Source organism: Hemicordylus capensis, chromosome 4 (genome assembly GCF_027244095.1).
Source record: "Hemicordylus capensis ecotype Gifberg chromosome 4, rHemCap1.1.pri, whole genome shotgun sequence".
NCBI classification, from domain to species: domain Eukaryota; kingdom Metazoa; phylum Chordata; class Lepidosauria; order Squamata; family Cordylidae; genus Hemicordylus; species Hemicordylus capensis.
Window position 1 is genome coordinate 58,514,294 of NC_069660.1, and position 25,734 is coordinate 58,540,027.

Genomic DNA, 25,734 nt, shown 5'->3' on the forward strand with positions numbered 1-25,734 from the left:
CCATGATGTTATCGTCATGTGATGAGAAGCTACTGCAATTAGACAGATGACATAACTGGAACACCACATGTTGTTCTGCGAGAATATACTGCATATTTTAGCCATGCAAACTCCCTCCCTTAGACAAGGGAGTCACTTCCCACACCAGGAGTGGGAGGCACCTTTATTGAAAAACGAGTGTTTTCCACCACTATGTGAAGGAGAAGCGGGGCGGTCGGGGCGGGGGGAGAGAAATGCCTAAAGAAGGCAGACTGAATAGACTGGAATCATTTGCCTTGGAAAGCAGATTGAGAGGTGATGTGGTCTGTTTGTAAAATAGGAGTGGGTCTGAGCACTGCTCTCCTTGGCCCAGAGCAGGACCAAGTGATTACAGAGTAGGAAATGAGAGGTGACCAACAAAAAAAGAAAAGCCATATATGATCAATTTGTATGTGGAATGCCATGTAGCTGATTTCAGGGGTTTAGTACAATTTAAAGAGAGCTCAGACAAGCCCAATTAAAAGAGCTACAGCGATCTGATTTGCAAATGGAACATAGGCACATTGGAAGCTGCCATATACTGAGTCAGACCATTGGTCCATCTAGCTCAGTATTGTCTACACAGACTGGCAGTGGCTCCGCCAAGGTTGCAGGAAGGAATCTCTCTCAGCCCTATCTTGGAGATGCCAGGGAAGGAACGTGGAACCTAAATGCTCTTCCCAGAGAGGCTCCATCCCCTGTGAGGAATATCTTGCAGTGCTCACACATCAAGTCTCCCATCCATATGCAACCAGGGTGGACCCTGCTTAGCTAAGGGGACAAGTCATGCTTGTTGTGAGGGCTTCTTCCATGGGTGGCGCTTCCATGAGGCCATCCCTGAGATGGTTGTCACAGGTGGAAGTTGGGGCATGGGGGCAGCAAGTGCTGGTGGTCCTCCACCATGCCACCACCCACTGGCCCCACCCTAACTCACTCGATTTCCCCCTCCTCATCGCACTGGGGCATGCCTCTTCTTTCCCCTCTTCCCTCAGCCAGGGTAGGATAGGAATGTCCCTGCGGCTACTACCTGGCCTGGTGGCTTAGCCTGAGAGGAGAGTGCCTGCTTTCTGCCACCACTGCCTCGGCAGCATGGCCTGAGAATGCTGAGCACCCACCCACAGATTGGAGGAGTGTCGGATTGCTCTTCACCTCCGGAGCAAAATAGCTTGGACTGCCTCTGGCTGCTCCTAATAAGCAGTCTTGTCCTTGTATCCAGGCACCTGAGTGTAAAAGTGCATCCCCCTTTAAATGTGCATGCAAGTGCACTTCAAATATCAGGTCTCTGTAGCCATGTATTATAGAGGAGAATACCAAAATGTATACACACATGCACCTTTCATAACAGGCAATATGTGTCCACGTGGCTGTACCTGAGTCCCAAGTGATATGCTTTTAAATGTGTTTTCCCATATTAGAATCCTGCAGGAGTTGTTTGGAGGGGTGACTGACGAAAGAGTTAAGCCCTCTCTGCTCCTTATTGTCCTCACTGGAAATTGATTTTACCTGCATTTGTGTGTAGTTTGGACCAGAGTGCAAAGCATCTTGTAAGAAGGGGTTTTCATTGGAGACTACCTGGGCTTTAAAGGTGATCCTTTGAGGTAGTTCCTATTGAGATGTGAGGTGGAAATTTTTCTTAGCTGTATAAATAGGTTAGTAACATGCCAAATCAGCTTACAAACTGTTTAGGATATCAGGAAAATTTGTTTAGGTTTTTAAAAGGAAAAAATTAATGCAAATTGTTTGCAAATAAGGAGGAAATTTTCATGGACTATTTTTCTTGGAAATTTTCCCAGTTCAAATTTTTCTGGAAAACTCACATTTATGATTTCTATGATTGCTGCAAAGGAAAGTCCTACTTGGATATGATGTTTGGGCCCAGCCCTGTTCCCTCCTTGTGTCAGAGAACCACCTCATCACTGAAGCTCACAGGGTTTTTCTGTCTCCTCAGGACAATCAGATCGAGCAGGAGCGGGTGACCCGGCTTGCATCAGGAGGCTGCTGTGCCCTGGCTGTGGTTTACCTCCTGGGGAAGTTCTATGTAGCCAATGCGGGTGATAGTAGGTAGGAGAGGAGAATGTTTCTTCTGTTTTGTTTGCTGAATCATAGCAGCCTAAGCCAGGTTGTTACCAAAGGGATGAGATTTCTTTGCTGCATACTGGAAATGAACTAGAGTCTTTCCCAGTCAGAATTGCCAACTGGTTAGCGAGGAGAATGCATCCTTGTAAGCATGACTGATACTATCATGTGAGAGCCCATGATCTGAATTTGGTGAAAACCACTTTCCAACAGAAGTTCCCAAAGCAGTTTACATAGATATAAACAATCAAATAAATAAAATAAGTCTGTCCTTCGGGCCACATAGGCTCGGGACTTCAAGAAGGAGCAATGGATGACTACAGAAGTCTGAAGTAGTTCTAGATTCAATGTATAAATGGTTTGCATCTAGCATTTAAATGCTTTAGGAAACATCCATATAGCTAAGTCATTGATGTGTTTGGCCCAATAGACCTTTCCTCATTTGGGCGGGGGGGACCAGTTGCAAGCCTTTTCGTTATTTCCTGGGCCAAATGCAGTCATTCTCTGGAGCTCAACATAAGAACAGCCCTGGGGGATCAGTCCCAAGGCCCATCTAGTCCAGCATCCTGTTTCACACAGTGGCCCACCAGATGCCGCTGGAAGCCACAGGCAGGAGTTGAGGGCACGCCCTCTCTCCTGCTGTTACTCCCCTAACATGCTGCTAGCGACCCCCATTCAGGTTCCCGGCAGCAGGATCGTAGGAAATTAGGAATATATGAAGCTGCCTTATACTGAGTCAGACCATTGGTCCATCTAGCTCAGTATAGGACACTGACTGGCAGTGGCTCTGCAAGGTTTCAAGCACGAGTCTATCTCAGCCCTACCTGGAGATGCCAAGGATTGAACCCGGGAACTTCTGCATGCAAAGCACGATATTCTACCACTGAGCTATGGCCTATCCCCATATTAAGGGCTTCTTCAAATTTGTGGCTGCAGTTCTCAGCAGTGGGCAAAGCTGGGCTTCAACAAAATGCTGTGCTTGGAATCAGCTGACCGTCCATGGCTAGTTAGTTGTGAACATGCTTGCTACAGTGGGGGTCCGTATAGATAGGGCACCACATCAGGCAGCCTGCTCAGGCTAAGCTGGCATGAGCAAGCCCTTGGAACGATTGCCTTTTAAGCAACTTATGCAGCTAAGTCTGTATCAGGGTTATTTTGATTAGATCTGTGGCTTCAGCTAGTGATAGTATGCCCACCCAACCCAAGCAGGCATGCTTGCATGCAACAATGATAGGAACAGGAAATTGTGGTTACATGTAGAAGGCTACCCATCTATTTTGCTACTAAAACTGTTTTATGCATTTAATTTTCATGATACTGTAATTGATTTGTTTTAAACTCTGTTGATTGTAAGCTGCATTACAACAGAGAAGTGGCAAATAACTTGCCTCTGCCAGAAGGACATAGATTAGGGAAGAAAGGTGGGTCCATTCTTACTGAATCCCCTCTTGTTCCTCTACCTAATTCCAGCTACCTTTGGATACTATAGAGCAGGGATTCTCAACGTTGGGTCCCCAGATGTTATTGGACTTTAATTCCCATAATCCCCAGGCCCAGTGGCCTTTGGCTGGGGTTTATGGGAGTTGAAGTCCAATAACATCTGGAGACCCAATGTTGAGAATCCCTGCTATAGAGTACCACGGCTCCTCCTCCAGCTTCCCATTGCCTTTAGATTGGGACTGCTCTCATGGTGAGGTTATGCATCAAGCTTCAGAGCATCCAGTCTGCTTCAGACTGTATCTTTGGCATGGAAAAAGCAATGCTTGTTGATGGTCTTCAAAGCATCAACAAGCATTAGCACTATCCTTCCTGTTCACCTTGACCCTCCACTAGGTCATGATTAACAGCAAGGGTGATGCTAGGTGTTTAAAAAATCTGGGACTTGGACCCACAGCCCCACTTCTGATAATTAAACACAATCATTCTCCCACCATCACGAAGAACAATTACATATGCTTTTAAAAGTCTCTATTATAATACAGCTCCTATAAAAATGGAAGCAGCAGAGAGCTAAGTGAGGCTAGGAGCTCTCCCCTACTCTGTGCAGGTGCCTCCACTGCTGCTCTTCCTTTCTGGAAGAGATCATGGAGGAGGGAGGTTGCCAATGAGATTTGGGGCTCTGAGCAATTCATTGGGGCCAATGCCTAATGATGCCCCTGATCATCAGCACTGTTTTACTGAATCCATCCTTGATTCTTAGAGCATTCAGCTTCCCTGGTACTAATACCAGGTTTGAAAATAGCTAAATTGTTAATGGTCAGAAAGACGTGAAAGTATTGTGAGAGTAAAATTCTGATAAAAGTAAAAAAGTACTTAATTAATACCTCAATTTTTTTAAGGAAAAAACTTAACCTTAGAAAACCTACTCAGGATATCTTCCCTTTAATGTTGGATTGTGAAGCTCTGGTGTGTTTGTTTGTTTATATGTTTACTTATATCGACTTATATGTTAAGTCATTTTAATTCACATGCAGTGCACTGCTCATGGAAGGGGTGGGTGCACACACTGAGTTTGCTAGATGTGATTTGGGGATGGACAGACAGAGAGAATTGCACAATCACTGCAGCAATGAACACCCCACCCCCAGTTAAAGGTTTTATACCAATTATAGCTTCTCTGAGATAATCCTGGGAAATATAGGCTGCATTTGCACATAACCTCTCCCCTCCCGCCCCGCAGCTCTGCTGCCTGCATTTGGGCAAAATGTAGAGCAGACTCTCTGCAGTCAGGGAGACTACAAACTGAGGGTTCAAATTGGAGTCTGTGGAGCGCATCCTTGGGTCTGGATGAATGGGGACAGAGCTGCACACATTTGGAAATAACAGTAGGGAAACCTCTGGCCCCTGAAACTCCAGTTGCATGTTACGTGTGAATGCGGCCATAGTGAAGATGCTGAGGAATCTCTTGCAAATCCCTAACTCCCCTCCTTCACAGAGCCCAGGACTCCTTAGGGAGGGGGAATAGTTGTTAAATCAGTCTACGCTAACTGTAGTGAATTGAGTTAATCCCATAGTGTAACTGATTTTAAGTCTACCATGTCACTATTTTCTGAATGGATCAACCTTGTCCTTAACACAGATTTCTGAGATTTGTGTCCATTTAACCATCTCTTGGTGATACTTCTAAAATGTTCAAAGTCCATGGATAACTGATGAATTAAACTAGAAATTTTATGCTAATCATAGTAAAGTTCCTGAACTGGGGGAACATTATCATTTTTGGAGTCATGAAAACAAGGTATTGGCTTTGTCTCCCCATTGAATCTTTTATCCCTTTTGCACTTATCTGTCACTCACTATTTTCTTCTTGGCTCTACATGGAAAACAATGATGTTGTCATCTTCTCTCTTTCTGATATTCTATAAATAAGACTATTTGCTTTGTGCTTAACAAAACTGAAAATTTTGCACCCAGGGGATACAAATTTTGTGCCAGGAAAAGATGGCTTCCCTGACCTATGTAAATTATGTAGATGTGCATCATTTCTCTTCCATCCGTACATAATTTATTTTGCTATGTTTGCTATTTTGCATGCTTTTTCCTGCTTTTAATGAAGCTCCACCCCCTCCAACTACTAAAAGCCTTATCCAGTCACCTTGCTGGCTTCTGTAACTTCAGCAGACATTCTCCACAAGCTTTCAAGGATATCTTTGCATCATTAAAGGCTAGAAACTTGCTTTTTAGGAAGTAATTTTTAGGAAGCTGATTTCTCTGCCCATCATCACATTCTGTGCTTTTTCTGCACTCCCATGGAATCATGGTAAACACATATCTCTACCAATATTACACCATCTTTGCAACTTTCTATGGCATACCTATTAGTAATAAAGGCCAGGCCATGTCCCTCTTCTCACTTCCCTCCACAGCTACTAATGCCGAATTTCCCGTCACCAAAAATCTAGGTTGCAGCACACCCCCTTATTCGCTGAGACTGAATCTTTGTAAATGCCAGGCAGCCTGGGGAAGAGTTGTAATGAGGGACCCAATGAAGGAATAAACTTTATAGGGAAGAGAGATGAGTTGTGAGAGTTTACACTGGTACATAGCAAGCTGCTTTACACTGGGTCAGACTATTAGGCCATATAGCTCAGTGTTAACTATTCTGAGTGGCAGCAACTCTCCAGAGTTTCACACAAGAATCTTTCCCAGCCCTACCTGAAGATGCCAAGAATAGAACCTGGGACCTTCTGCATGCAAAGTGGATGCTTTACCATTGAGCCATGGCCCCATTCTTTTGAAAGGATTGTGCTAGATGGTTTTGAAAAAACAGTGACTTTGGCTGTTTGACTTTGCCTTTGTTCTACAGCTTTTTGGAGCTGAACAGATTTTCTTTGTTGTATAAAAGCACAACAAAGCACAGTTCCTAACCACTGTGTCTAGGGGTGTGCAATTCAATTTGCTCTAGAGTCTATTCAGGTTTAATTGGATGGTTTTACGAATCAGTCCCAATCAAATCGCCCTCAAAATAGAGGGCCTGATTTGGGGTCAAGAAGAATAAATTGGGTTCAACCCAAATTGATTTAGGTCAGGCATCCCCAAACTGCGGCCCTCCAGATGTTGCTGAACTACAACTCCCAGCATCCCTAGACACATTTTTTTGTGGCTGGGTATGCTGGAAGTTGTAGTTCAGCAACATCTGGAGGGCCGCAGTTTGGGGATGCCTGATTTAGGTGATTCAAACACCATTTTGAGGCCTTTTTTGCTGGGAAAATGGGCCTAAAAATGGCGCTATTTTCCAGGGAGAGCTGGCCTACCAATTGGGATCGGCAGGTAGACCAGCCCTCCTCTCTGGACTTTGTGCATCAGCCCACCTCCAAGGACTGGTCTACCCGGTAGACCAGTTTTCCGAGGCAGGCAGATGTGCTAGGTCCACAGCAGAGGGCTGGCCTACTTGCTGACCCCAATTGGTAGACCAGCTCTACCCAGAAAAACAGGATAGCTGGTCTACCAATTGGGGTTGTCTGATAGACCAGCCCTCTGCTCCAGACTTGGCTCCTCGCCTACTAATAACAAAGTAGGTTGTTTCATGAAAAGAATTGGGGGAGAAAAAGAAAATGAAGATGAATATTGTTTCCTTTTAGTCTTCACAATCTTATACAAAAAATATAATCGATCTTTTCCTTACTCTCTTCCATTTTTTTGCAGAGCACTTTCATTTTTCTTGCTTTCTCTCTCTGTCTTTCTTATTTTCCCCTTCCATCCCTGTTGTTTATCCTCACCCTCTTTTTCTTTTTATTCTTCCATCTTTCTTTTTAAGTTTTTGTTAGAAAATTCTAGGGTATGTGTGATCTGCATCCACTATGGCAGTAGGAAATGTGGGAAGGATCAATAATGAAAAGTTGCAACTTAATCAGTTGTTTGAATCAACAGCTTGTAACATGACAATCCTATAAGAGGCATACATTGGGGTAGGGCAAATCCATTAGCAGCAAATAGCTGCAATCTATAATTGGACACAGCGGACTGGGGAACTTACTTGTGAGCAGCTCTATTCATAAGTAAGAGCTACCAGCTTGTTGTATATCACATGCAACATTTGCGTCAACTCTGTATTGTACTGTACATTTGTCGTAGTCTAGTATCTGTGGAATGGCATCAGGATCCCGTTGAAAGGTCTGTCCAAATTGAAGCTAGAGGCTTCAGTAATTAAGTATCTGTCTTCTCTTGGTCACAGGAATCTTGTGTTTCAGCCAAAAACAGTATATATGGCATAAACAGGGATCAATGTCTGGAGTGTTGGTTGTGAATGTTCCACTCAGCTTTGACAAGGACTCTTGTGGATTCTTTTTCTTTAACACCTTGTTGATGGTGGCCCATGATGTCAACCATCCTGTTCTTTTTATACCCGCCTCCATTCTTTCTGCTCTGTTTTTAGCCCTTCTTCCTACTGTATTCCCTTATATCATTTGTCCAAAGTAGGATGTGCTCCTTAGTGTCCGTATTTCCTCCCAAAGCCGATACTTGGCAAATGAACTTTAGAGGCATTGAGGTTTGACTACAGTAGAATGTAAAAGGTCTAACAACTTGTATATGGACATTGCTGGTCAATGTTCACATGTTTGAACGTTCTTTCTCTGAATTTGCTCCAGCCATATTCTGCCCTAATTACCCAAGCCTGGCACCAGTCCTGGTGGAGATATGAATAAAAAAGGCTGCCAAGAGTTTCCCTACTTTCAGGTGACAAATAGTCAAATCGATCTGTTCTGGGGGTGCGGGGGAAGCCAACCAATTAATACTGGAATAAGCTTTTGCAGGTGCTGGGATGCAACCGTATCTAGACTCCAACCCTAATGAGACTTCCTCTGGAGAGGAGAAGATCAGACCCTGCGGTGGCTCCCAGCACAGTCAGAGACACCAGGGAACATAGGAAGCTGCTATATGCTGAGTCAGACCATTGGTTTATCTAGCTCAGTATTGTCTTCACAGACTGGCAGCGGCTTCTCCAAGGTTGCAGGCAGGAATCTCTCTCAGCCCTATCTTGGAGAAGCCAGGGAGGGAACTTGAAACCTTCTGCTCTTCCCAGAGCAGCTCCATCCCCTGAGGGGAATATCTTCCAGTGCTCACACTTCTAGTCTCCCATTCAAATGCAACCAGGGCAGACCCTGCTTAGCTAAGTGGTCAAGTCATGCTTGCTACCACAAGACCAGCTCTCCTGGAGTCCGCAGCTCCAGAGGGATAGCCAGATTCTCACCACTAACCCCAGATGGCATCCTACCCAAGGAAGCTGAGATATTGAGGGGTGGGGTGGGGGATGGGTGGGTGGTGTTTGTCTAATGCCCTCCCATTTGATCCCCTGCTCCAGTTCCAGGCCCCCTTGCTCAGAAGTTGCCAATTTGGCCCCTTGAGGCCTCAGTTCCTGCAATCCTACTTGGGAGGAGGAGGCAAACACAATCCCATTAGGACCCAGCTGAGATCCAAGAGGGGAGGAGCAGCCAGCTATTACCAGCTCTTCAATCTTTGCCTGTTACACTGGTGTAACAGCTTCATGTACCTGCTCATGGAGCCTTCCAGCCCCATATTCTGGCCTTTTGTGATCTCCTCCATCTCTCACAGGTATTGGCAGCAAACAGCAGACTAGAGCCCACTTCATCCAATGCATCATCTTAGAGGGGATACTGCAGAGCGGGGGAAGAAGTATGCAAAGACCGGGCCTTGGCAGCTTCTTCCCTTGCATGCCTTCATGTGCCTTCTCTCTCCCCAGCACCCTTCATAGACAGTAGATAGTACTATGTCCAGATGAGACAGACTTTGGTTCCAACCTCTGCCCATGCTCATTGTGAAACCCATTGTCTCGATTTCACTGGTCTTGGGGGGGTTTTGAAGATAAAGTAAGATTTCTTATAATCTACCTTGAGCCCTTAGCCTAGGCAAGAATAACTTTCAAGTAAATAAAATAAAATGGGCCACACCTTTCTAAAGAATTCTTTATGGGACTTCTATAGTAGCAAAACACAAAAAAATGGTGGGGAAAGAGTTTGAGTGACAATTTCCTAGGCTTTTGGTTGTAAAATACTGCATACCCAGCCATCATCCTCTTCCATAAGCAGCAAGTAACTATCCTTGGTTACTGGGGATGTGGGGTGTGGGGAGGAACTTTTGGGTTGCTTCATATGTGACATTGGATTATACATGCCTCAGTTGCCCAGTTCATGTACTTTTGCAATGTACATGATAGTGTGTAATTTTTTTTCCCTTCAGAGAGATTTTTTGCCATATATAAAGCAGTTTCTGGCTAACACTGATTCCTTTTGCCCTCTTATTTATCTTCTGTTCACCCTTCCTATGCTGTCTTTATCTCTCTCACTCTCTAATGTCATCATTCCATGTTTCATTGCAGGGCCATTGTCATCCGTAATGGGGAAATCATTCCAATGTCCAGGGAGTTTACTCCAGAGACAGAGAGGCAGAGGCTGCAGTTTTTAGTAAGAAAGAACTTTCTATCTGATTTATTTTATTCCACTACCTAGCTGTGCCAACCCGTCCAGGAATACACTTCAGAAGCTGATTCTGTGTTTACAGTGGCTGCAAGAGTTCCTGGTAGCTGATTGACGAAGACAACTGCCTTGTAGGGACAGCTTGCTGAAATGCGAGTTCCAGGGCAAACTTTGACCAATATGGCAATGAAAAGCACAAACTAGTTCCACGAGCCTGGGTGGTGCTCCACTTGTGTTTCTTGAACAGGGACTTGCCATGTCAAATGGCAAACTGCTTTTGAAATGGAAAGGACTTTCAAAAATTGTTTGTGTTGATATGGCATTGTGGAAGTTGTGGGGACTCTATAAAGAAAGAACAAAAGTCAACAGGCCCCTTAGAATCCTCGCCCAAGTATTTTCTTTGGATGCCAAATGTTTAAGTCTGCATACTTAGTCCCCTGTTAACTGAGCAAAGAGGCACCTTTTAAAAGTGGTGATTCTCTTTATTGAGCTGGGGGAGAGCCACTGGCCCTATCCAGCCCCAGCACAGCACCCTTTTAGTGGCTGTCGCTGGTGTCTATTTTATGTTTCTTTTAATATTATGAGTCCTTTGGGGACAGGGATCCATCTTTATTTATTTTTATATCTCTATGTAAACTGCTCTAACTAGTCTGGATGCTGCCCATTGTAAAATATATTCCTAACTAAAAATGAAAAGGGCAGTCTGAGTTCATATCAGATGGGTTTTTGTCTTGCTGCTCTACAGCTTAGAAGACTGTGTGGTCCTAGGCATTAAATGCAAATGTGTGTATTAAAATTCCCTTTTTAGGGAAAATGGCTTCAGCAAAACATTTGGAGCAGAGAAAAAGCAGTGGTGGTAGTGGTTGGTGGGTGCTTAATCCCTTCCCTACCTAGAGCACTGCTACTGCAATTCTGCTCTTTCAAATTGTGTCTTCTTTCACAGGGTTCCTTGTGTTTGGAAGGAACACTCATTGCTCCATCTTGTTCCTCCTGAAGCTTCTTTTCTTTAGACTACACAGCCAATGGGAAGGGGGTATTAATTTTTTTTGCATATAATGTGAATGCTACACTTAAGAAGGGATGTGCAGAAAACCAGCTTTCCCGGTCAGAACCAGGCATGTTTGGTTTTGCCCCCTCCCCCAAAAGACCCTCCAACTTGGCTCAAATGTGAGCCCATTCAGGGGTTCTAACATTTAAAAAATAATTTAAAGGCACTCATCGCCTCGGGCGGGGGCATCACTGGCCACAGGGGATCTCAAGCGGTTCCACTCCCCCTGCCAACCTCCCCCAGTCTGAAAATGGCCCAGTTCACAAACAGATGGCCAGTGCACATGCACAGTGGCCTCTAAAATGGCTGCTGCCAGCGCAGAGGGGCGCAGAATGGGCCAAAAATGGCCCAAACCAGGCCATTTTGAGACCAGGGGAAGACCGGTAGGGAGAGGTGGAACCACCAGAAATTACTGCCACAGCAGCACCCCCCAGAGGTGGTGAGTGTTTAAAAAAATGTTTTTAAACATTAGAACCCCCGAACTGACCGTGAGCTTGACCTTGAGCTGAACCAGGTCCAGTCTGGCTTGAGGGAGAGCCCCCAAGCCAGATCAGTTCAATGGCGAACTGGCTCGAGGTCGAACCAGTTCGCACATCCCGACACCTAAGGTAGGGGAGAGAGGAAAGAAATCCCATAAAGCACAAGCAAAGGCTCCAAGGTGGGAGCAAGCAGAAGTGTTGCTGGCCATGTTTCCTGCTCAGACAACCTGAGCAAAACACCGGATGGAATCACAGCTGCTGTTCTATATCCAAACAGTCTCTGTGCCTTGGAAAGGAGGAAATTGCATTGAGTGACAGATGCTCTTCAGCTGGCTGTGAGAGAGAAACTGAGCACACTCAGAAAACCAATTCTGCACTTCCCCCATGGGCCTGAGCAGCTTGCTTTGAGCCAAACCCCTTTTATAGCTTAAGCCCTCTGCCAAAAAAAGGGTTGGAGTTATGATCCTTCATACTGTGCCAATGCTATTGGAGATACTGCTCTTAATCATGATAAGAGAAAGAGCGAGCGAGCTGGTGTATATAGTTTCCTACCACTGCACTTCTGACATTAAAAACACAGGATTTGTTCAGTCTCCACATCTTTTCTCTTTCCTTCTGTGTCTCAGGTTTCCTTCCCATGCTTCCATTCTCAGTTTCTTCTGTTATTAAGTTATTTACTTAAGATTATTTTATATGGATGAGTTCTTCCCACTCGGGTAGAAATTTAACATACTTAAATCAAGATGGTTAAAGAGGATAAAAATGCCATACTTTTAAGGGTCCCAATGGTTCAAGATTTCCCATATTTCTCTCTCTGATTTGGCTGTTAGTTGCATTCTTGTGAGACTTGTATGTTAACTGTAGGTACTTCCTTATAGGCTTATATTGCTGACCCTAGGCTGGGAGTTTGCCTGTTGAATTTTCCTCTTTTTAGGATATTGACAATCATCATAGGGTCATCTCCGAAAATTCAGAGGCCCTGAAGAAGACAGCAAGTCTGAGATGATCTTTTCTTTTTATCGGACAAAAGGGAAAGCAAATCTCAAAACTATCTTTGAGATGCACAGCTTTAATTTAAAGAAAAGGAAAGATAGATGCTTAGAAGGAGGATTTCCAGCTATCCAGCTTCCATTGTGTCTGGGCAGTTAATATCTGTTTCAGTCCGTGTGGAGACTGAATGTCTTAGAATGTGAGAAACTCTACTATGTGTATCTACACTACACATTTAAATTGGTTTCAAACTGGTTTGAATTTCATAGCTTCCTAAGAATTGGAGCTTGTTAAGAGTACTGAGGAATTTTTTTGCCTGAGATCCATAGGCTCTTCATCATGAGAGCCAGTGTGGTGTAGTGGTTAGAGTGCTGGACTAGGACCGAGGAGACCCGAATTCAAATCCCCATTCAGCCATGATACTTGCTGGGCCAGTCACTTCTCTCTCAGCCTAACCTACTTCACAGGGTTGTTGTGAGGAGAAACCTAAGTATGTAGTACACTGCTCTGGGCTCCTTGGAGGAAGAGCGGGAAATATAATGTAAAATAAATAAATCATGCTACTTACAGAGCTTCACACTAGGAGCTTTGAGGGTTGACACTTGTTTAAATCTCTGTACTTGTATTTATCAGAACCATCCATTGATTGGCAGGAAAGCTGACACCATTATTAAGCTTTTCCATGTGTATGTGTAAGAGAGACAGACACACGATTACCATAGTAGGGGTTAATATCAAAATTAGGAGTCTGTCTTCTATGTCCAGAGAACAGCATCCAGACTGGGGCATTGGATTCTTACTCTCTGCTCTGCTAAACTTTGGCACATGCACATCCATGAGACTTCCCTAAAACATATCTTTCCAGTTTCAGCCTCTGTTTCTATTGCTAATGCTTTTTCAGTTCAGAAGCACAAATAACCAACTCATATGACTGAGGCTTGCTTGTTTTTGTTTCACCTTGTAGTTAAGTAACCACGTGATAGACAGTTCTGTAATATAACCACTTCACCCAAATCATTCTCATGTTGCAAAGGTGTTTGGCTTCTCTCTGCTGAACTGCTGTAAATCTATAGTGTATATGACATAAGAACATAAAAACAATCCTGCTGGATGAGGCCCAAGGCCTATCTAGTCAAGCATCCTGTTTCACACAGTGGCCCACCAGATTTTTATTTTATTTTATTGATTGTTTGATTGATTGATTGATTGTTAAATTTATATACTGCCTTTCATTAAAAACAATCTCAGATGCCTCCAAGAAGCCCACAGGGAAGAGATGAGGGCATGCCCTTTCTCCTGCTGTTGCTCCCCTGCAACTGCTATTTAGAGGCATCTTGCCTCTGAGGCTGGAGGTGACCCATAGCCACCAGACTAGTAGCCATTGATAGACCTGTCCTCCATAAATTTGTCTAAAGTCCTTTTAAAGCCATCCAAGCTAGTGGCCATCACCACATCCTGTGGCAGAGAATTATATGTGCTGTATGAAAAAGTACTTCCTTTTGTTGGTCCTAAATTTTCCAGCCTTTAGTTTCATGGGATGACTTCTGTTTCTAATGTTGAGAGAGATTGAGAGAGAGATTTATCTCTGTCTACTCTCTCTACTCCATGCATAATTTTATATATCTCAAACATGTCTCTCTGTAGTTGCCTCTTTTCCAAACTAAAAAGCCCTAGATGCTGTAGCCTTGCCTCATAAGGAAGGTGCTGCAGGTCCCTGATCATCTTGGTTGTCCTTTTCTGTACCTTCTCCAGTTCTGCAATATCCTTCTTAAGATACGATGATCAGAACTGTATGCAGTACTGCGTTTTGCACAGCTGTCATGTACTGAGTTGACACTTCCAATGAACTGTCTATCATGACCTCATGATCTCTCTCTTGGTCTGTCACTGATAGCTCAGAATTTTTTTTAATTTTTCAAGACAGTTTAGAACATCCTCTCTTGTCACCTCAGACTGACCCAGTTCTTCAGTCTCCAAGCCTGAGAAGCTCAGTTCCAGAGAGGGTATATGGTCAGTGTCCACCGTGAAGACAGATGCAAAGAACTCATTCAGTTTCTCGGTAATCTCCTGATCCTCCTTAATAATCCCTTTCACACCCTTCTCATCTAAGGGTCCAACCACCTCCCTGGCAGATTTTCTGCTTCTAATATATTTAAAGAAGGTTTTTAATTCTCCTTGACATATTCTAGCTATATGCTCCTCAAGCTCTCTTTTTGCATCCCTTATTGTCTCCTTGCATTTCTTTTGCCAGAGTTTGTGTTCCTTCCTGTACTCTTCATTTGGGAAGGACTTCTGTTTTCTGAAGGGAGCTTTCTTCCCTTTTATAGCTTCCCTGACTCTAGTTGTTAGCCATGTTGGCATCCTCCTGGACTTGGTGGTACCTTTCCTCCTTCTTGGTATACATTCTAAGACTTCACAAGATTTTTGGAAATTTGAATCCTGAATGTTATCACAAACCCAATGAGTGGACCTAAAGGTTTCTCTTGACACAGTCCTCGTTAGTTCTGCCATAACTGCAATGAATGAACATGTCCTGAGACTTCAGGTGTAGTTCTGAAGAGTAGTTTGTAAAGTCATAGGTCTGGCCTGGAAAATCATTGCTCTGTTGGGAATAAAGAACTTCAGCTGCAGCGAACACCATAACATCTCTTCTGCAGTGCTTGGAAAGGAGGGTCTAAAGGCAGTAATCTGTCCACAGAGTCAGTTGCCTCTAGGCAGGGAGCCTTCAAAGTAGTTGCCCAACAGGCTTGATCGGCAGGACACCACGTGTGGAGGGAGATTTGAGGCAGCCCTCAAAGACATTTATGGCAGCAAGCAGTGCTTCTGCAAGGAAGGGAGAGAAGTGAAAATTGCTTTCTGATCTTCCTCCCCATGCCCTGCCCTGCCCTGCCCATCAAGCCTGCGAGGCAACTACTCTGAAGGCTCCTGAGACTTCAGGTGTAGTTCTGAAGAGTAGTTTGTAAAGTCATAGGTCTGGCCTGGAAAATCATTGCTCTGTTGGGAATAAAGAACTTCAGCTGCAGCGAACACCATAACATCTCTTCTGCAGTGCTTGGAAAGGAGGGTCTAAAGGCAGTAATCTGTCCACAGAGTCAGTTGCCTCTAGGCAGGGAGCCTTCAAAGTAGTTGCCCAACAGGCTTGATCGGCAGGACACCACGTGTGGAGGGAGATTTGAGGCAGCCCTCAAAGACATTTATGGCAGCAAGCAGTGCTTCTGCAAGGAAGGGAGAGAAGTGAAAATTGCTTTCTGATCTTCCTCCCCATGCCCTGCCCTGCCCTGCCCATCAAGCCTGCGAGGCAACTACTCTGAAGGCTCCCTGCCTTGAGACAGCTCTGATCCATTGATGGACCACTGCCCATCATGTCAGCCCCTATGTTTAGCGAGGATCAGAAATCAGAATTTTCACTTGGGCAGTTGTTTCGGACAACAGTGCATTATCAATTGCCTATTCTTCCATTAAAGTAAGATAAGCACAGAAAGAACCAGGTAAAAAATGAAATAAGATCCAGACCCTTTCCTAGAAAAGAGAAAAACCACAATACCTACTAGCAGCAGGTGCTGTGTGTAATACTAATAATAAAATCTTAGCACTGATTGTTGGTCAAATGTACAGTTTCATTCAGCTTCCAACCCTTGATGTTTGCATGTGCTCAGCTGCTTTGGAATACTTCTTTGCAGTGCTGTCCTTGTGGGGGATCTTCTGGGGCACTGAGTTTGGCTTTTTGTTGTTCTGGTGGAGAACCCGCCTGCTCTCATGGCTGACCTTTTTTTCTTTCATAGGGATTTTTGAGACCTGAGTTGCTGGGGAATGAGTTTACTCACCTTGAGTTCCCCCGAAGGATCCAGCATAAGGAACTGGGGAAGAAGATGCTGCACAGGGACCAAAACATGAATGGCTGGTAACTCATCTTCTCAGCAGATTGAGACCGATTTTGAAATGCTTGACAAACAAGCAGAAGGTTGCTGGTTCAAATCCCCACTGGTACTATTATCAGGCAGCAGCAATATAGGAGGATGCTGAAAGGCATCATCTCATACTGCGCAGGAGGAGGCAATAGTAAACCTCTTGTAGTCTACCCCCAAAAACCCACAGGGCTCTGTGGGCGCCAAGAATCGAAATCGACTTGACGGCACACTTTACCTTTTAGAATTAGAAAGGTGGAGAAAACAAGGTGAAGAAACAAGATTTTCTGTCCCAGCCATGCTGTTTGTTGCAAATAGCCACTTTGGGAGCAAATATCAGGTTTGTTGGGGAAGTGGTTTCAAGGGAAAGAGTAAACCTTTTCCTCTCTGTTCCTGATCAGGACTGCCTCCCTGCTCCCTCCCCAAGGTTCCTTTTTGTGAAAGAAGAGGCACTTCTGGTTAGCTAAAATAAACCTTAGCCTGAGATAGATGATAATCTCTCTTGCTTATATGAGTTGACTGTGATACCATAGATACATTGTTGTCTGTGACATGTGCCCTCATCCAGCTCAGTCTGGTTTCAGATGGCACACATAGCCAAAATTAGAACTTTGTGCACCATTCCGGAACCTTTGGAGTGCGCCCTTGCCCCTATCCCACCTGTGTGAGCCTCGGAAGAATCCTTCCAGTTGTGGCTAGAAATAAGCTGGGGTCTCTTGTGATGTCCAAACCAACCAATTCTGGTTCATTTGACCCAAAGTTGCAAAATAAACCACAGAATTCTGAGCATGGGGTTTGAAGTTGGGTTCAGATCTTGTGGTTTATTTTGCAACTTTGAATAGGCTCAGGAACATTGCCCAAGCCAAGGTTTTATCTTGGTCCCATGTGACGTCTGAATTGGCCTTTGATGAACCAGTTTTGCTGTGCTTCAAAAACCTGTTTGATCAAAGATGACAGTAGGACAAAAGTTTTTGTATAGTAAAGGAAATTATGCCTCTGTCATGGTGCTAATCTGGATTAGTTGTTGTTTGCTGTTAGTAAAACAGTACTCAGATGGGCTTTTTTACAGCAGTTGTTACTTGTCTGAGAGAACAGTAGATTTCATCCACATTGCAACATATTGTGTGTGTGCGTGCGTTTTTCCCCCCTTTCTTTCCCTGTTCCAACCAGGGCATATAAAAAGATAGAAGAAGATGACCTGAAGTTTCCACTTGTCTACGGAGAGGGTAAAAAGGTAAATGCTGAGGAGGCAAGGAAGTCTTTTTTAGAAATGGAGAGAATTCCCCATGAAGTGACATCACAAGGGTTTGGAGTAGATATAAAAATACAAGGTTGGGTATGAGATGTTGCAACTTGAAAGGATTCACTGATACAGAATTGTTATGCCTCCACTGAGCAATTTTGACATGGTATCTGCTGGGACAACCTTTCCATGAAGCGCAGGGTAAGGTAGTCACCTTGGGCAAGGGTACAAGGAGGGGCTCAGAGGGCTGCAAATGCTGGTTACCCATCATTTCCTGCCACCATCCTTCCTCACCCCTCTGGGGCATGATGTTCATTTTCTGTTTATCCCAACGAGATGTGCTTCTCCTGCCCTTACTCCTCCCTTCTCCTCCCTTACCCTTGGGCTAGGAAATTGCCTGGCTTGGTGGCATACTCTGAAAGTGCTTACATGTTGCCTTCGACCCATTGGCAGTATGGCCTGAGAATGCTGATGAGCACCCACCCACAGATGCAGAGTGAGGGCAGCAAAATGTCTTGGACCACCACTGATATCTGCTTTTTCTCTCTCACATTATACACCACTAGAGATTTGTATAGTTCTCATCATCCTATTATCCCATGAAAGCAACAGGTTTTGGGTTTTTTAAAACTTTCCTTTACTTCTAGGCACGAATGATGGCAACCATTGGGGTGACTCGAGGCTTTGGAGATCATGATCTCAAGGTCTACAGCTCTAACATTCACATCAAACCTTTCCTGTCTTGCGTCCCAGAGGTGAGAACACCAGAAACAGTTTTCTGGTTATTGGGAATGTAATTAAGTCTTGTATGAACAGAGCTGTGGTTCGCAAGCTGAAGAACTTGGAATTCTGCCAACACATCTCAGTTCGCTACTGATGTCCTTGACATAAATATGTCATTTAACCCTCAGTTCCAGGGTTGAAGGATTGTACTGGTAAAGGTCTTGGCCTTAAAGCTGAACTCCTTTTTCAAAAAGGAAATTATACTGGAGTGTTTCTGGTTCCTTTCTCCCCACACACCATCCCACTGAGCATTTATGGCCTCAGTTGAAGGGCCAAAACTTCAGATGCAGGCGTTTAATTTATGTCCTGTCTTCCTACTTATGCAAGTTCTCAGGGTAACTAATAAAAGTAATGCCATTCAAAATAAAATCTTAAAACAATAATCAACAACCCAAAGAACAGTCATAGAGTGTAGAGACAGCAGATGACACAATCCAGAAACTAGAACAGATTGTACACTTGCCTAAGGAATAGAAAAAGTCTTCAGAGAGGGTGAAAGGACAACAAGAAGGGTGTCAGATCTTCTGGGGCAGGACATTCCACAACTTGGGCATGTCTCCAGAGAATGCCCTCTCTTGCATTCTTACAGAATGGACATCAGATAAAGGTGGAATGCACAAGAGCTTCTTCCCAATTAGTCTTAAAGGATGGGAGGATCGTATGGGAAGAGATAGTCCTGTAAGAATTCTGGTCCCAAACCATGCCACAATGTTGCAAAAGATGCTGGGAAGAGGAAGGCAGAGTCTCAGGTCAAGCAGAGCATCCATTGGGACCAGCTGCTATTGGCTATGTCAATGTCGTATGCAGCAGAAGTGATATATTTTAACCCAAATGTCACCAAGATTGATTGAAATAAATCTTTCAAAGAACATGCTAAAAGAACATGCAGTGTTGCTATGGGTAGGGGACTGGTCTCATCTGGGGCCCCATGGGGGCTAGATGGCCCTAATAGCAAGAAATTCTTCTTCTGCAAATGTCCAAACTCAGATCAAGCAAGAGAGGCTGGAGACACAAGCTCTAATGGGAGATGCTGAACCAGCAAAGAGCTGGCCACAACTGAAGGCCTTGATCTCTTATAAAGGCCTCATCCCTTCCTGGACTCCAGCCTTCTTCCCTGAGGGGGCACTTGAGCCAGCCCCTCCCTTCTCCTGAGCAGCCTGATTGGGAAGGTCTGCCTTCAGAGCCAGAACTTAGCCCTAGCTCAGTGCTGCATCTACTTCTGGTGATCCTGGGGAAAAGAAAGGGGTTCTAGAGCCCCACCCTGTGACACTGCAAAGGATCCTGGCCAGGACTGTCCCCACCAGATGCCAGGTGGGCTGCTTCTTGAGAATATTTCACTCCCTCTCTAAATAAAAAATAAAAAAAGTCTCCTGCTGGAACAGACCTAAGGTCCATCTTGTCCAGAGCTGCATAACTTTGGCCCTCCTGCAGATGTTGGACTATAACTTTCATCATCCCTGGCTCTTGGTCACTGTGGCTGAGAGCTGTAATCCAACAGCTGGAAGACTGAAGTCCAACATCCCAAAAGGGCTCCTTTTTAATTCCAGATAGGAGGGATGATAGAGTGTCATTTTACTTGGTAGTGATGAAAAAAGTCACTTTGTACACACATTAAGTAGCACTGTCTGGGTTTTGTTTTTAATTATGACCTCTTCACATTCCAGGACTGAGGTTTGACTTTCTAAATAGGTCCTGCTTTATGCCCTGGGAACTAGATTCTTGTGCAGTCTCTAGACTGCCCCTTGTGTTTCTGGGCTGCACTCAAATTGGAACATTAGGCTCCTTGCCAGCCAGCCAGCCACCAAAAAAAAAAAAAAAAGCAGCCAAAGAGAATTCAATGTAGGCCACCCCCAAAAGCAGAACAAGAAGAAGTTTGCAGTCATTGTTGTCATGAGACTTATTGAGCATGACAGCAAAAGAAAAGGGAAAGGACTTCTGAGAGCAAAGCAAGTTTTTCTTCCTTTCTGTGCTTGGCAAGTAGACTGGGTGACTCCTGGGCCAGAAAGGGCCAGGACAGTGAGCCTGCTAGGTGGGAATTTGCTTTACTGCTGAGTAATTGAGTGGGCAGCTGCTCCCGGCCCCCTTCACCTTTGGGTGGCCAAGTGCCCTGTTGTTGCTGCCCTGCTTCCAGCCAACCCCCCAAGTGGTCAGGCAGAAGGAAAACAAGCATACTGCTCCTTCCGCTGTTCCTAAGTGCCAGGCCCAACCCAGGGGAAAACAAGTGAATGGGCAGAGGAGTGGACATGAAAAGGTTGCTGGCAAATGCTCTTGCTCTGACTGCTGCCGTGTGCGGACGAGCGAGTATGCAGCTACTGTCATGCTGGTCTGTCTGTCTGACTTTCCTCACCAAAAGGTACACTCCATTTGGTGCCAATGCACTGCTCCACATCTTCCTCTCCTCCTAGGCCAAGGCTGCACAACTTCAGCCCTCCTTCAGATGCTGGACTAGAACTCCCATAATTCCTGACTATTGGCCACTGTGACTGGGGATGGTGGGAATTGTGTCCAAAAACAGCTGGAAGGCTGAAGATGTGTGAGCCTGTTCTGGTCCAGTGGAGAGCGGGAGGGTGGACCACCACAGTAGGAGCAGAGACCGGAAACACCTTCCACCTCTCTGTGGTGTTTGGGGCTAGAGGAGACAGGTTTACCTTTGCTGTTCCTCTGCCAGAGAAAAAAGAGGCTGAAGGAAAAGGGTCATTTTTGTAAGCATGGTACCCAGAATGGTGCAACCCCCTCTGCTCTCCCTTAAGGATGGCCCTGATGAGACTGCAGTCTTTGTGTTTCTCTGCAGGTCCGAATATATGACCTCACTCAATATGAGCACTGTCCTGATGATGTGCTGGTGCTAGGCACGGATGGCCTCTGGGACGTCACCAATGATCGACAAGTGGCCGATGTGGTCTTTGATGTTCTCATGCGCTATGAGCCCAATGACCCTTGCAGGTGAGTTGGGCAAGATATTCTAGCTGAGGGTTGCCCTCAAGTGAGCCTATGCTATACAATGGAAGAGCAGAGTCCTGTTTCCTAAGACACTTGGGGATCATTGCTTGCTCTCTGTCTTTTTGGTTTGTGCTTGTTTTAATCTCTCTACTGCTACTAACTACTACTACGAATATTTATATACTGCTCTTCAACAAAATTCTCAAAGCAGTTTACATAGAAAAATATATAATACATCAATAAGATGGTTCCCTTCCTGTCCCAAAAGGGCTCACAGTCTAATAAGAAACATATGGTAGACACCAGCAACAGCCACTGGAGAGATGCTGTGCTGGGGTTGGCTCAATATAAGAGAATCACCACTTTGAAAGGCATCTCTTCGCTCAGTTAGCAGGGCTAACTTCTCTGCTGAACTTCTTTTTAGAGAAATATCTGAGACCCCTGTTGTGAACTGTTTGTGCTTCTTAGGGACAGACTGCAGGTTGTATGCAAATGTGTAATGATGCACGTAAACAGTTTGATTTAAAAAAATACCCCAAACTCATGCAAACAGCTGCATTTGTGATTGGAGGAGTGGCTAAGCAACTGGCCCTTTTTTTCTATTTAAAATCCCACCCCCTGCATTGTTTTTCTCCTTGGGAGTTCCAGGTGCATGTCTGAAACCTCATGTGGCAGGAGGGAATACAGGAGGCAGGAGGGAATCCCTTAGGAAGGGATTTTAAGTGGGAAAACAGCTGGAAGAAAAGAGGTAGGAAGGCTATTCCACCACTACCACTCTGCTCAAAATTACGGCCTTCCATGGTTGCTTTTTATATTACAAAAAACAAAAGGAAAAATCCACCCTTCATGACATGCATTTGCATGTAACATGCTTGCCCTTTTAGTGGTGGAAAGAGAAATACTTATCATTGTTCAGCTGAAAAATGAAATATTTATTCCTTTTAAGAGGATGCGTAATGGCTCATCCACTGAAGCAGACTTCTTAGTCACCGATTACATTGGTATTCCACTTTTCCCCTTGAAGGAATTCAGATGGGGGATGGGGTTGTGTGTTGGCCCATTTTAGGTAGGTTAGGCTGGCCTAAGATCACCCAGTTCGCTTCATGGTAGAGTTGGAATTTTAACCTTCATCCAACCAAATTTTTATCCACTATTCCACAGTTTTATTCCACTGACATGTCTTCCTTCTCTAGAGTCAAGCTTTCTACTGCTGCATCAGAACTGTAGAACTGAAGAACTTCAAATCCTGACCTCTTTTCTTTCCTCATCACAGTTTGCCTTCTTGCCCCACAATCACACAATCAAATGAATGAGAGAGTTATTTTAAACATTTTCCCCACTTTAAAAGTACATATTGAAATTCTAGTATAACCACTCATACTTCATTGCATATGAGGAACAGGTGTTGAGACTGACTTCTATTTCTATTTCTCAGGTACACCATGGCAGCCCAGGAGTTGGTGGTGAGGTCCAGAGGAGTTCTGAAGGAGCGTGGCTGGAGGCTGGCCAATGACAAGCTGGGCTCTGGAGATGATATCTCAGTCTTCGTCATCCCCCTTGGTGGCCCAGGAAACTACTCCTGACCCTGAAGTCCCCCGGGGCACAGAGTTCCTGCTACTCAGCTGTCAGAGACTTTTCAGCAGACCGGAGTCTGCATGTCCGCCTGCTGCTGGAGTGCTGGTGCCCCCTGAGCCTTCTGGAGAGGATTACAATTACAGGTCCTGCTCCTGCATCTCCTCCATCTCCGTTTGCGGCATCCCTGCTGGGACACAAGACCCGCAGCCCTGGGCCACGCAGCTGTGAACAGCAAGGAAATCAAAACACAGCTGCTCCTCTCAGGAATCATCCCTACTGGCCTTTGAGACCTCTCGGAAATCCCACGTTCCAAGGGCTGCATAGTTTTGGGCTTTTGCCAATATTATCCCAGGGAAGGGGCAGGGGGCAATAACAGTGACACTTTGTTACCACAGCATGGAAATGGTTTCCATGCTGGGTAGAAGTCTTACCCATCCACTGCAGCATTTAGTCCTTTGTGAATACTTCCTCCCCCCATCCCATTGTTACAAAGGGGCAAGTTGAGCTCGCTTTGCCAGATGTAAAGGACACCTCACCCTGACTCGTAACGACAATCACACCTCATTGCCTGGACTATGCCTTCCTGCCCCGGCAATCAGTTCCTGATTCTATTTGCTAAAGTGGCATCAAGTAAGTGCTGCTGATGGGTTGGTTCCCATTCCTTAGGCGTGTCTCAAGGAGGCCTGTGCAGCTTTCAGTCCAGTCTGCCAACTGCATAATAAGGTGACCTTATGCATTCATTTAAAAAAGGTTTTCTCAAAATAACGTCAGAAATTGCTGTAGCAGCCAGGTTTCCTTGCTATAAATGTGCCTCCAAATGGCAAATGAGAGGTAACAATCAATTTCTGCCATAGAACATTTCACTGGAGAGAATCTACTGTACTTCTCTTTCACCATGCGGGCAGCACCTACAACAACAAGCAAACATAATGGAAACTCTCTGATTAGTTTGTTTAAACACCTAAAGCCAAGATACAGACATCCACTGCAGGATAGAGAATTAGCAGACATGTATATAGAAGGCAGCTATGTCTAGGGATGGCAAAATGGTAGAATATTCTGTATTTCTAGTCTGCTAATTTGTCTCCTATGAGAAGCAATATGCTTCTGTGGATATATGAACTTATGAAGCTGCCTTATACCACGTCAGACCATTGGTCCATCTAGCTCAATATTGTCTACACTGACTTGCAGCACTTCTCCAAGGTTTCAGGCAGCAGTCTTTCCCAGCCCTACTTAGAGATGACAGGGATTGAACCTGGGACCTTCTGCATGCAGGCAGATGCTTTACCACTAAGTTACAACCCCATACCTTAAGGGGAATATCTTACAGCAGTCAGCACTCATATGTCATCCCCCATCCAAATGCAACCCAACATGAAGCCTGCTTAGCAAAGGGATAATTCATGTTCGCTACCTCAGGACTGGCTGTCTTGTTGAAGTTGGGCCTGGAGCCCAGAGTGGTAGATTCTTGGCTCAATGAATAGGAGATCTTCAGATTGATGGTCTGAATTTTTTCGTGGCACTTGAGTTTTCAGCTAGGTGCACTTTGTAAAGGAAAGACCAGCCCTGTTTAGGGGAGTTTGCAGTTTAAATTTATCTGGCCATTGAGCAATTGGTTGATAGGCTAAGGTTTAAGAAGAAATGAATTGCACCCTTAAGTGAAACACCTCTCGCTCTTCTATAAACCCTAAGCACAGGAAATATCTATCCTGGCAGTCTCGCTCTGCAGAACGTTTTATTGGACACTTCCACATTATGCAAAACCTGAGCCTGGAAACTTGGATTTACTCGTCTCTCTGCAGAGTGTGAAGTTTACACCTGAGGGGGGGGGGAGAAACACCTGAAGAATTGCGACTGTAAGTTGCCATTCCAGCTTTTAAAAATTGGCTAAGATCCTCCCTTGCTAGAAAGCACTTTGGTATTGATTTTTTTTTTTTTTTTGGTCCTGCTGTCACTTTCTGGTGAATGTAATGTGTACCTTGTCACGAGGGAGACATGAATAAAGTGAATGCACCTCTTGGGAACCAAAAGGAAAAGATGGGTTTTAATTCAGTAAAAGGCACGTGCTGAAGGTGGGAAGAGCTGTATCCTGACAACATAGCAAGGCCATTGGCTGCAGGCAAGAGATACTGTAGCAAATGATGTATTCAACAGCTCTGACAAGAAAGACAACATTAAAACAAATCAGTTGAGTAATACATGTTGATATGCTTTTAAATGAGCAGTGTTTTGAGTGTACACCCTGGTATGCTGCTTTGTAATGGATAATAATTCCCAAGCCGGATACAATAGCAAACCCCAGCTCTTGTGCTGATGCTCCAGTCCCTGGGTTGTATTTCTTTTTCCAAGTACCTGTCTAGTAAATCCACTAAAAAGATGCATAAGATTGATTTTTATCTTGTGGTAACTGCCCTTTAAACAATAGAATGTGACAGGAGCATGTATTGAACTAATCCTTTTGTCCTGTCTGCAGAATTTGGAAAAGGGTAGCGGCCAACAGAGGGCAGTAGCATTTCCCTCTGGTTGTCCTGCCTTAGTAGATGTAGGCTACAGACCTTTTCCAAGAGGATTAAATCAGTGCATGGTTCTGCCACATTTTCATGCTTGTAGAATAGTTCTGAAAGTCACTGCAAAAGTAATGGCAAATAAGTTTTTCCTTCCATTTCCCAATAGCTGCAATGCATGATGTTTTCTCCCATGTGTAAGGAGAGAGGGCTCCCTTTGCAAAGAGGGGAACTGC

At 44.7% G+C, this 25,734-nt stretch overlaps 1 protein-coding gene across 6 annotated transcripts in view; it reads left to right on the forward strand.

The window, feature by feature from the left end:
* The window catches only part of PPM1J (protein phosphatase, Mg2+/Mn2+ dependent 1J), a 35,309-nt gene extending 10,119 nt beyond the window's left edge, over window positions 1-25,190 (forward strand). For all 6 annotated transcript variants that reach the window (XM_053244902.1, XM_053244904.1, XM_053244903.1 and 3 more), the window contains exons 4-10: window positions 1,967-2,079; window positions 9,932-10,016; window positions 16,328-16,446; window positions 17,621-17,684; window positions 18,341-18,448; window positions 21,268-21,419; window positions 22,852-25,190. In XM_053244902.1, the coding sequence (XP_053100877.1) occupies window positions 1,967-2,079; window positions 9,932-10,016; window positions 16,328-16,446; window positions 17,621-17,684; window positions 18,341-18,448; window positions 21,268-21,419; window positions 22,852-22,999 (789 nt within the window). In that variant the 3' untranslated portion in view covers window positions 23,000-25,190. The remainder of the gene's footprint in view (window positions 1-1,966; window positions 2,080-9,931; window positions 10,017-16,327; window positions 16,447-17,620; window positions 17,685-18,340; window positions 18,449-21,267; window positions 21,420-22,851) is intronic.
* Window positions 25,191-25,734: the final 544 nt, after the last annotated feature.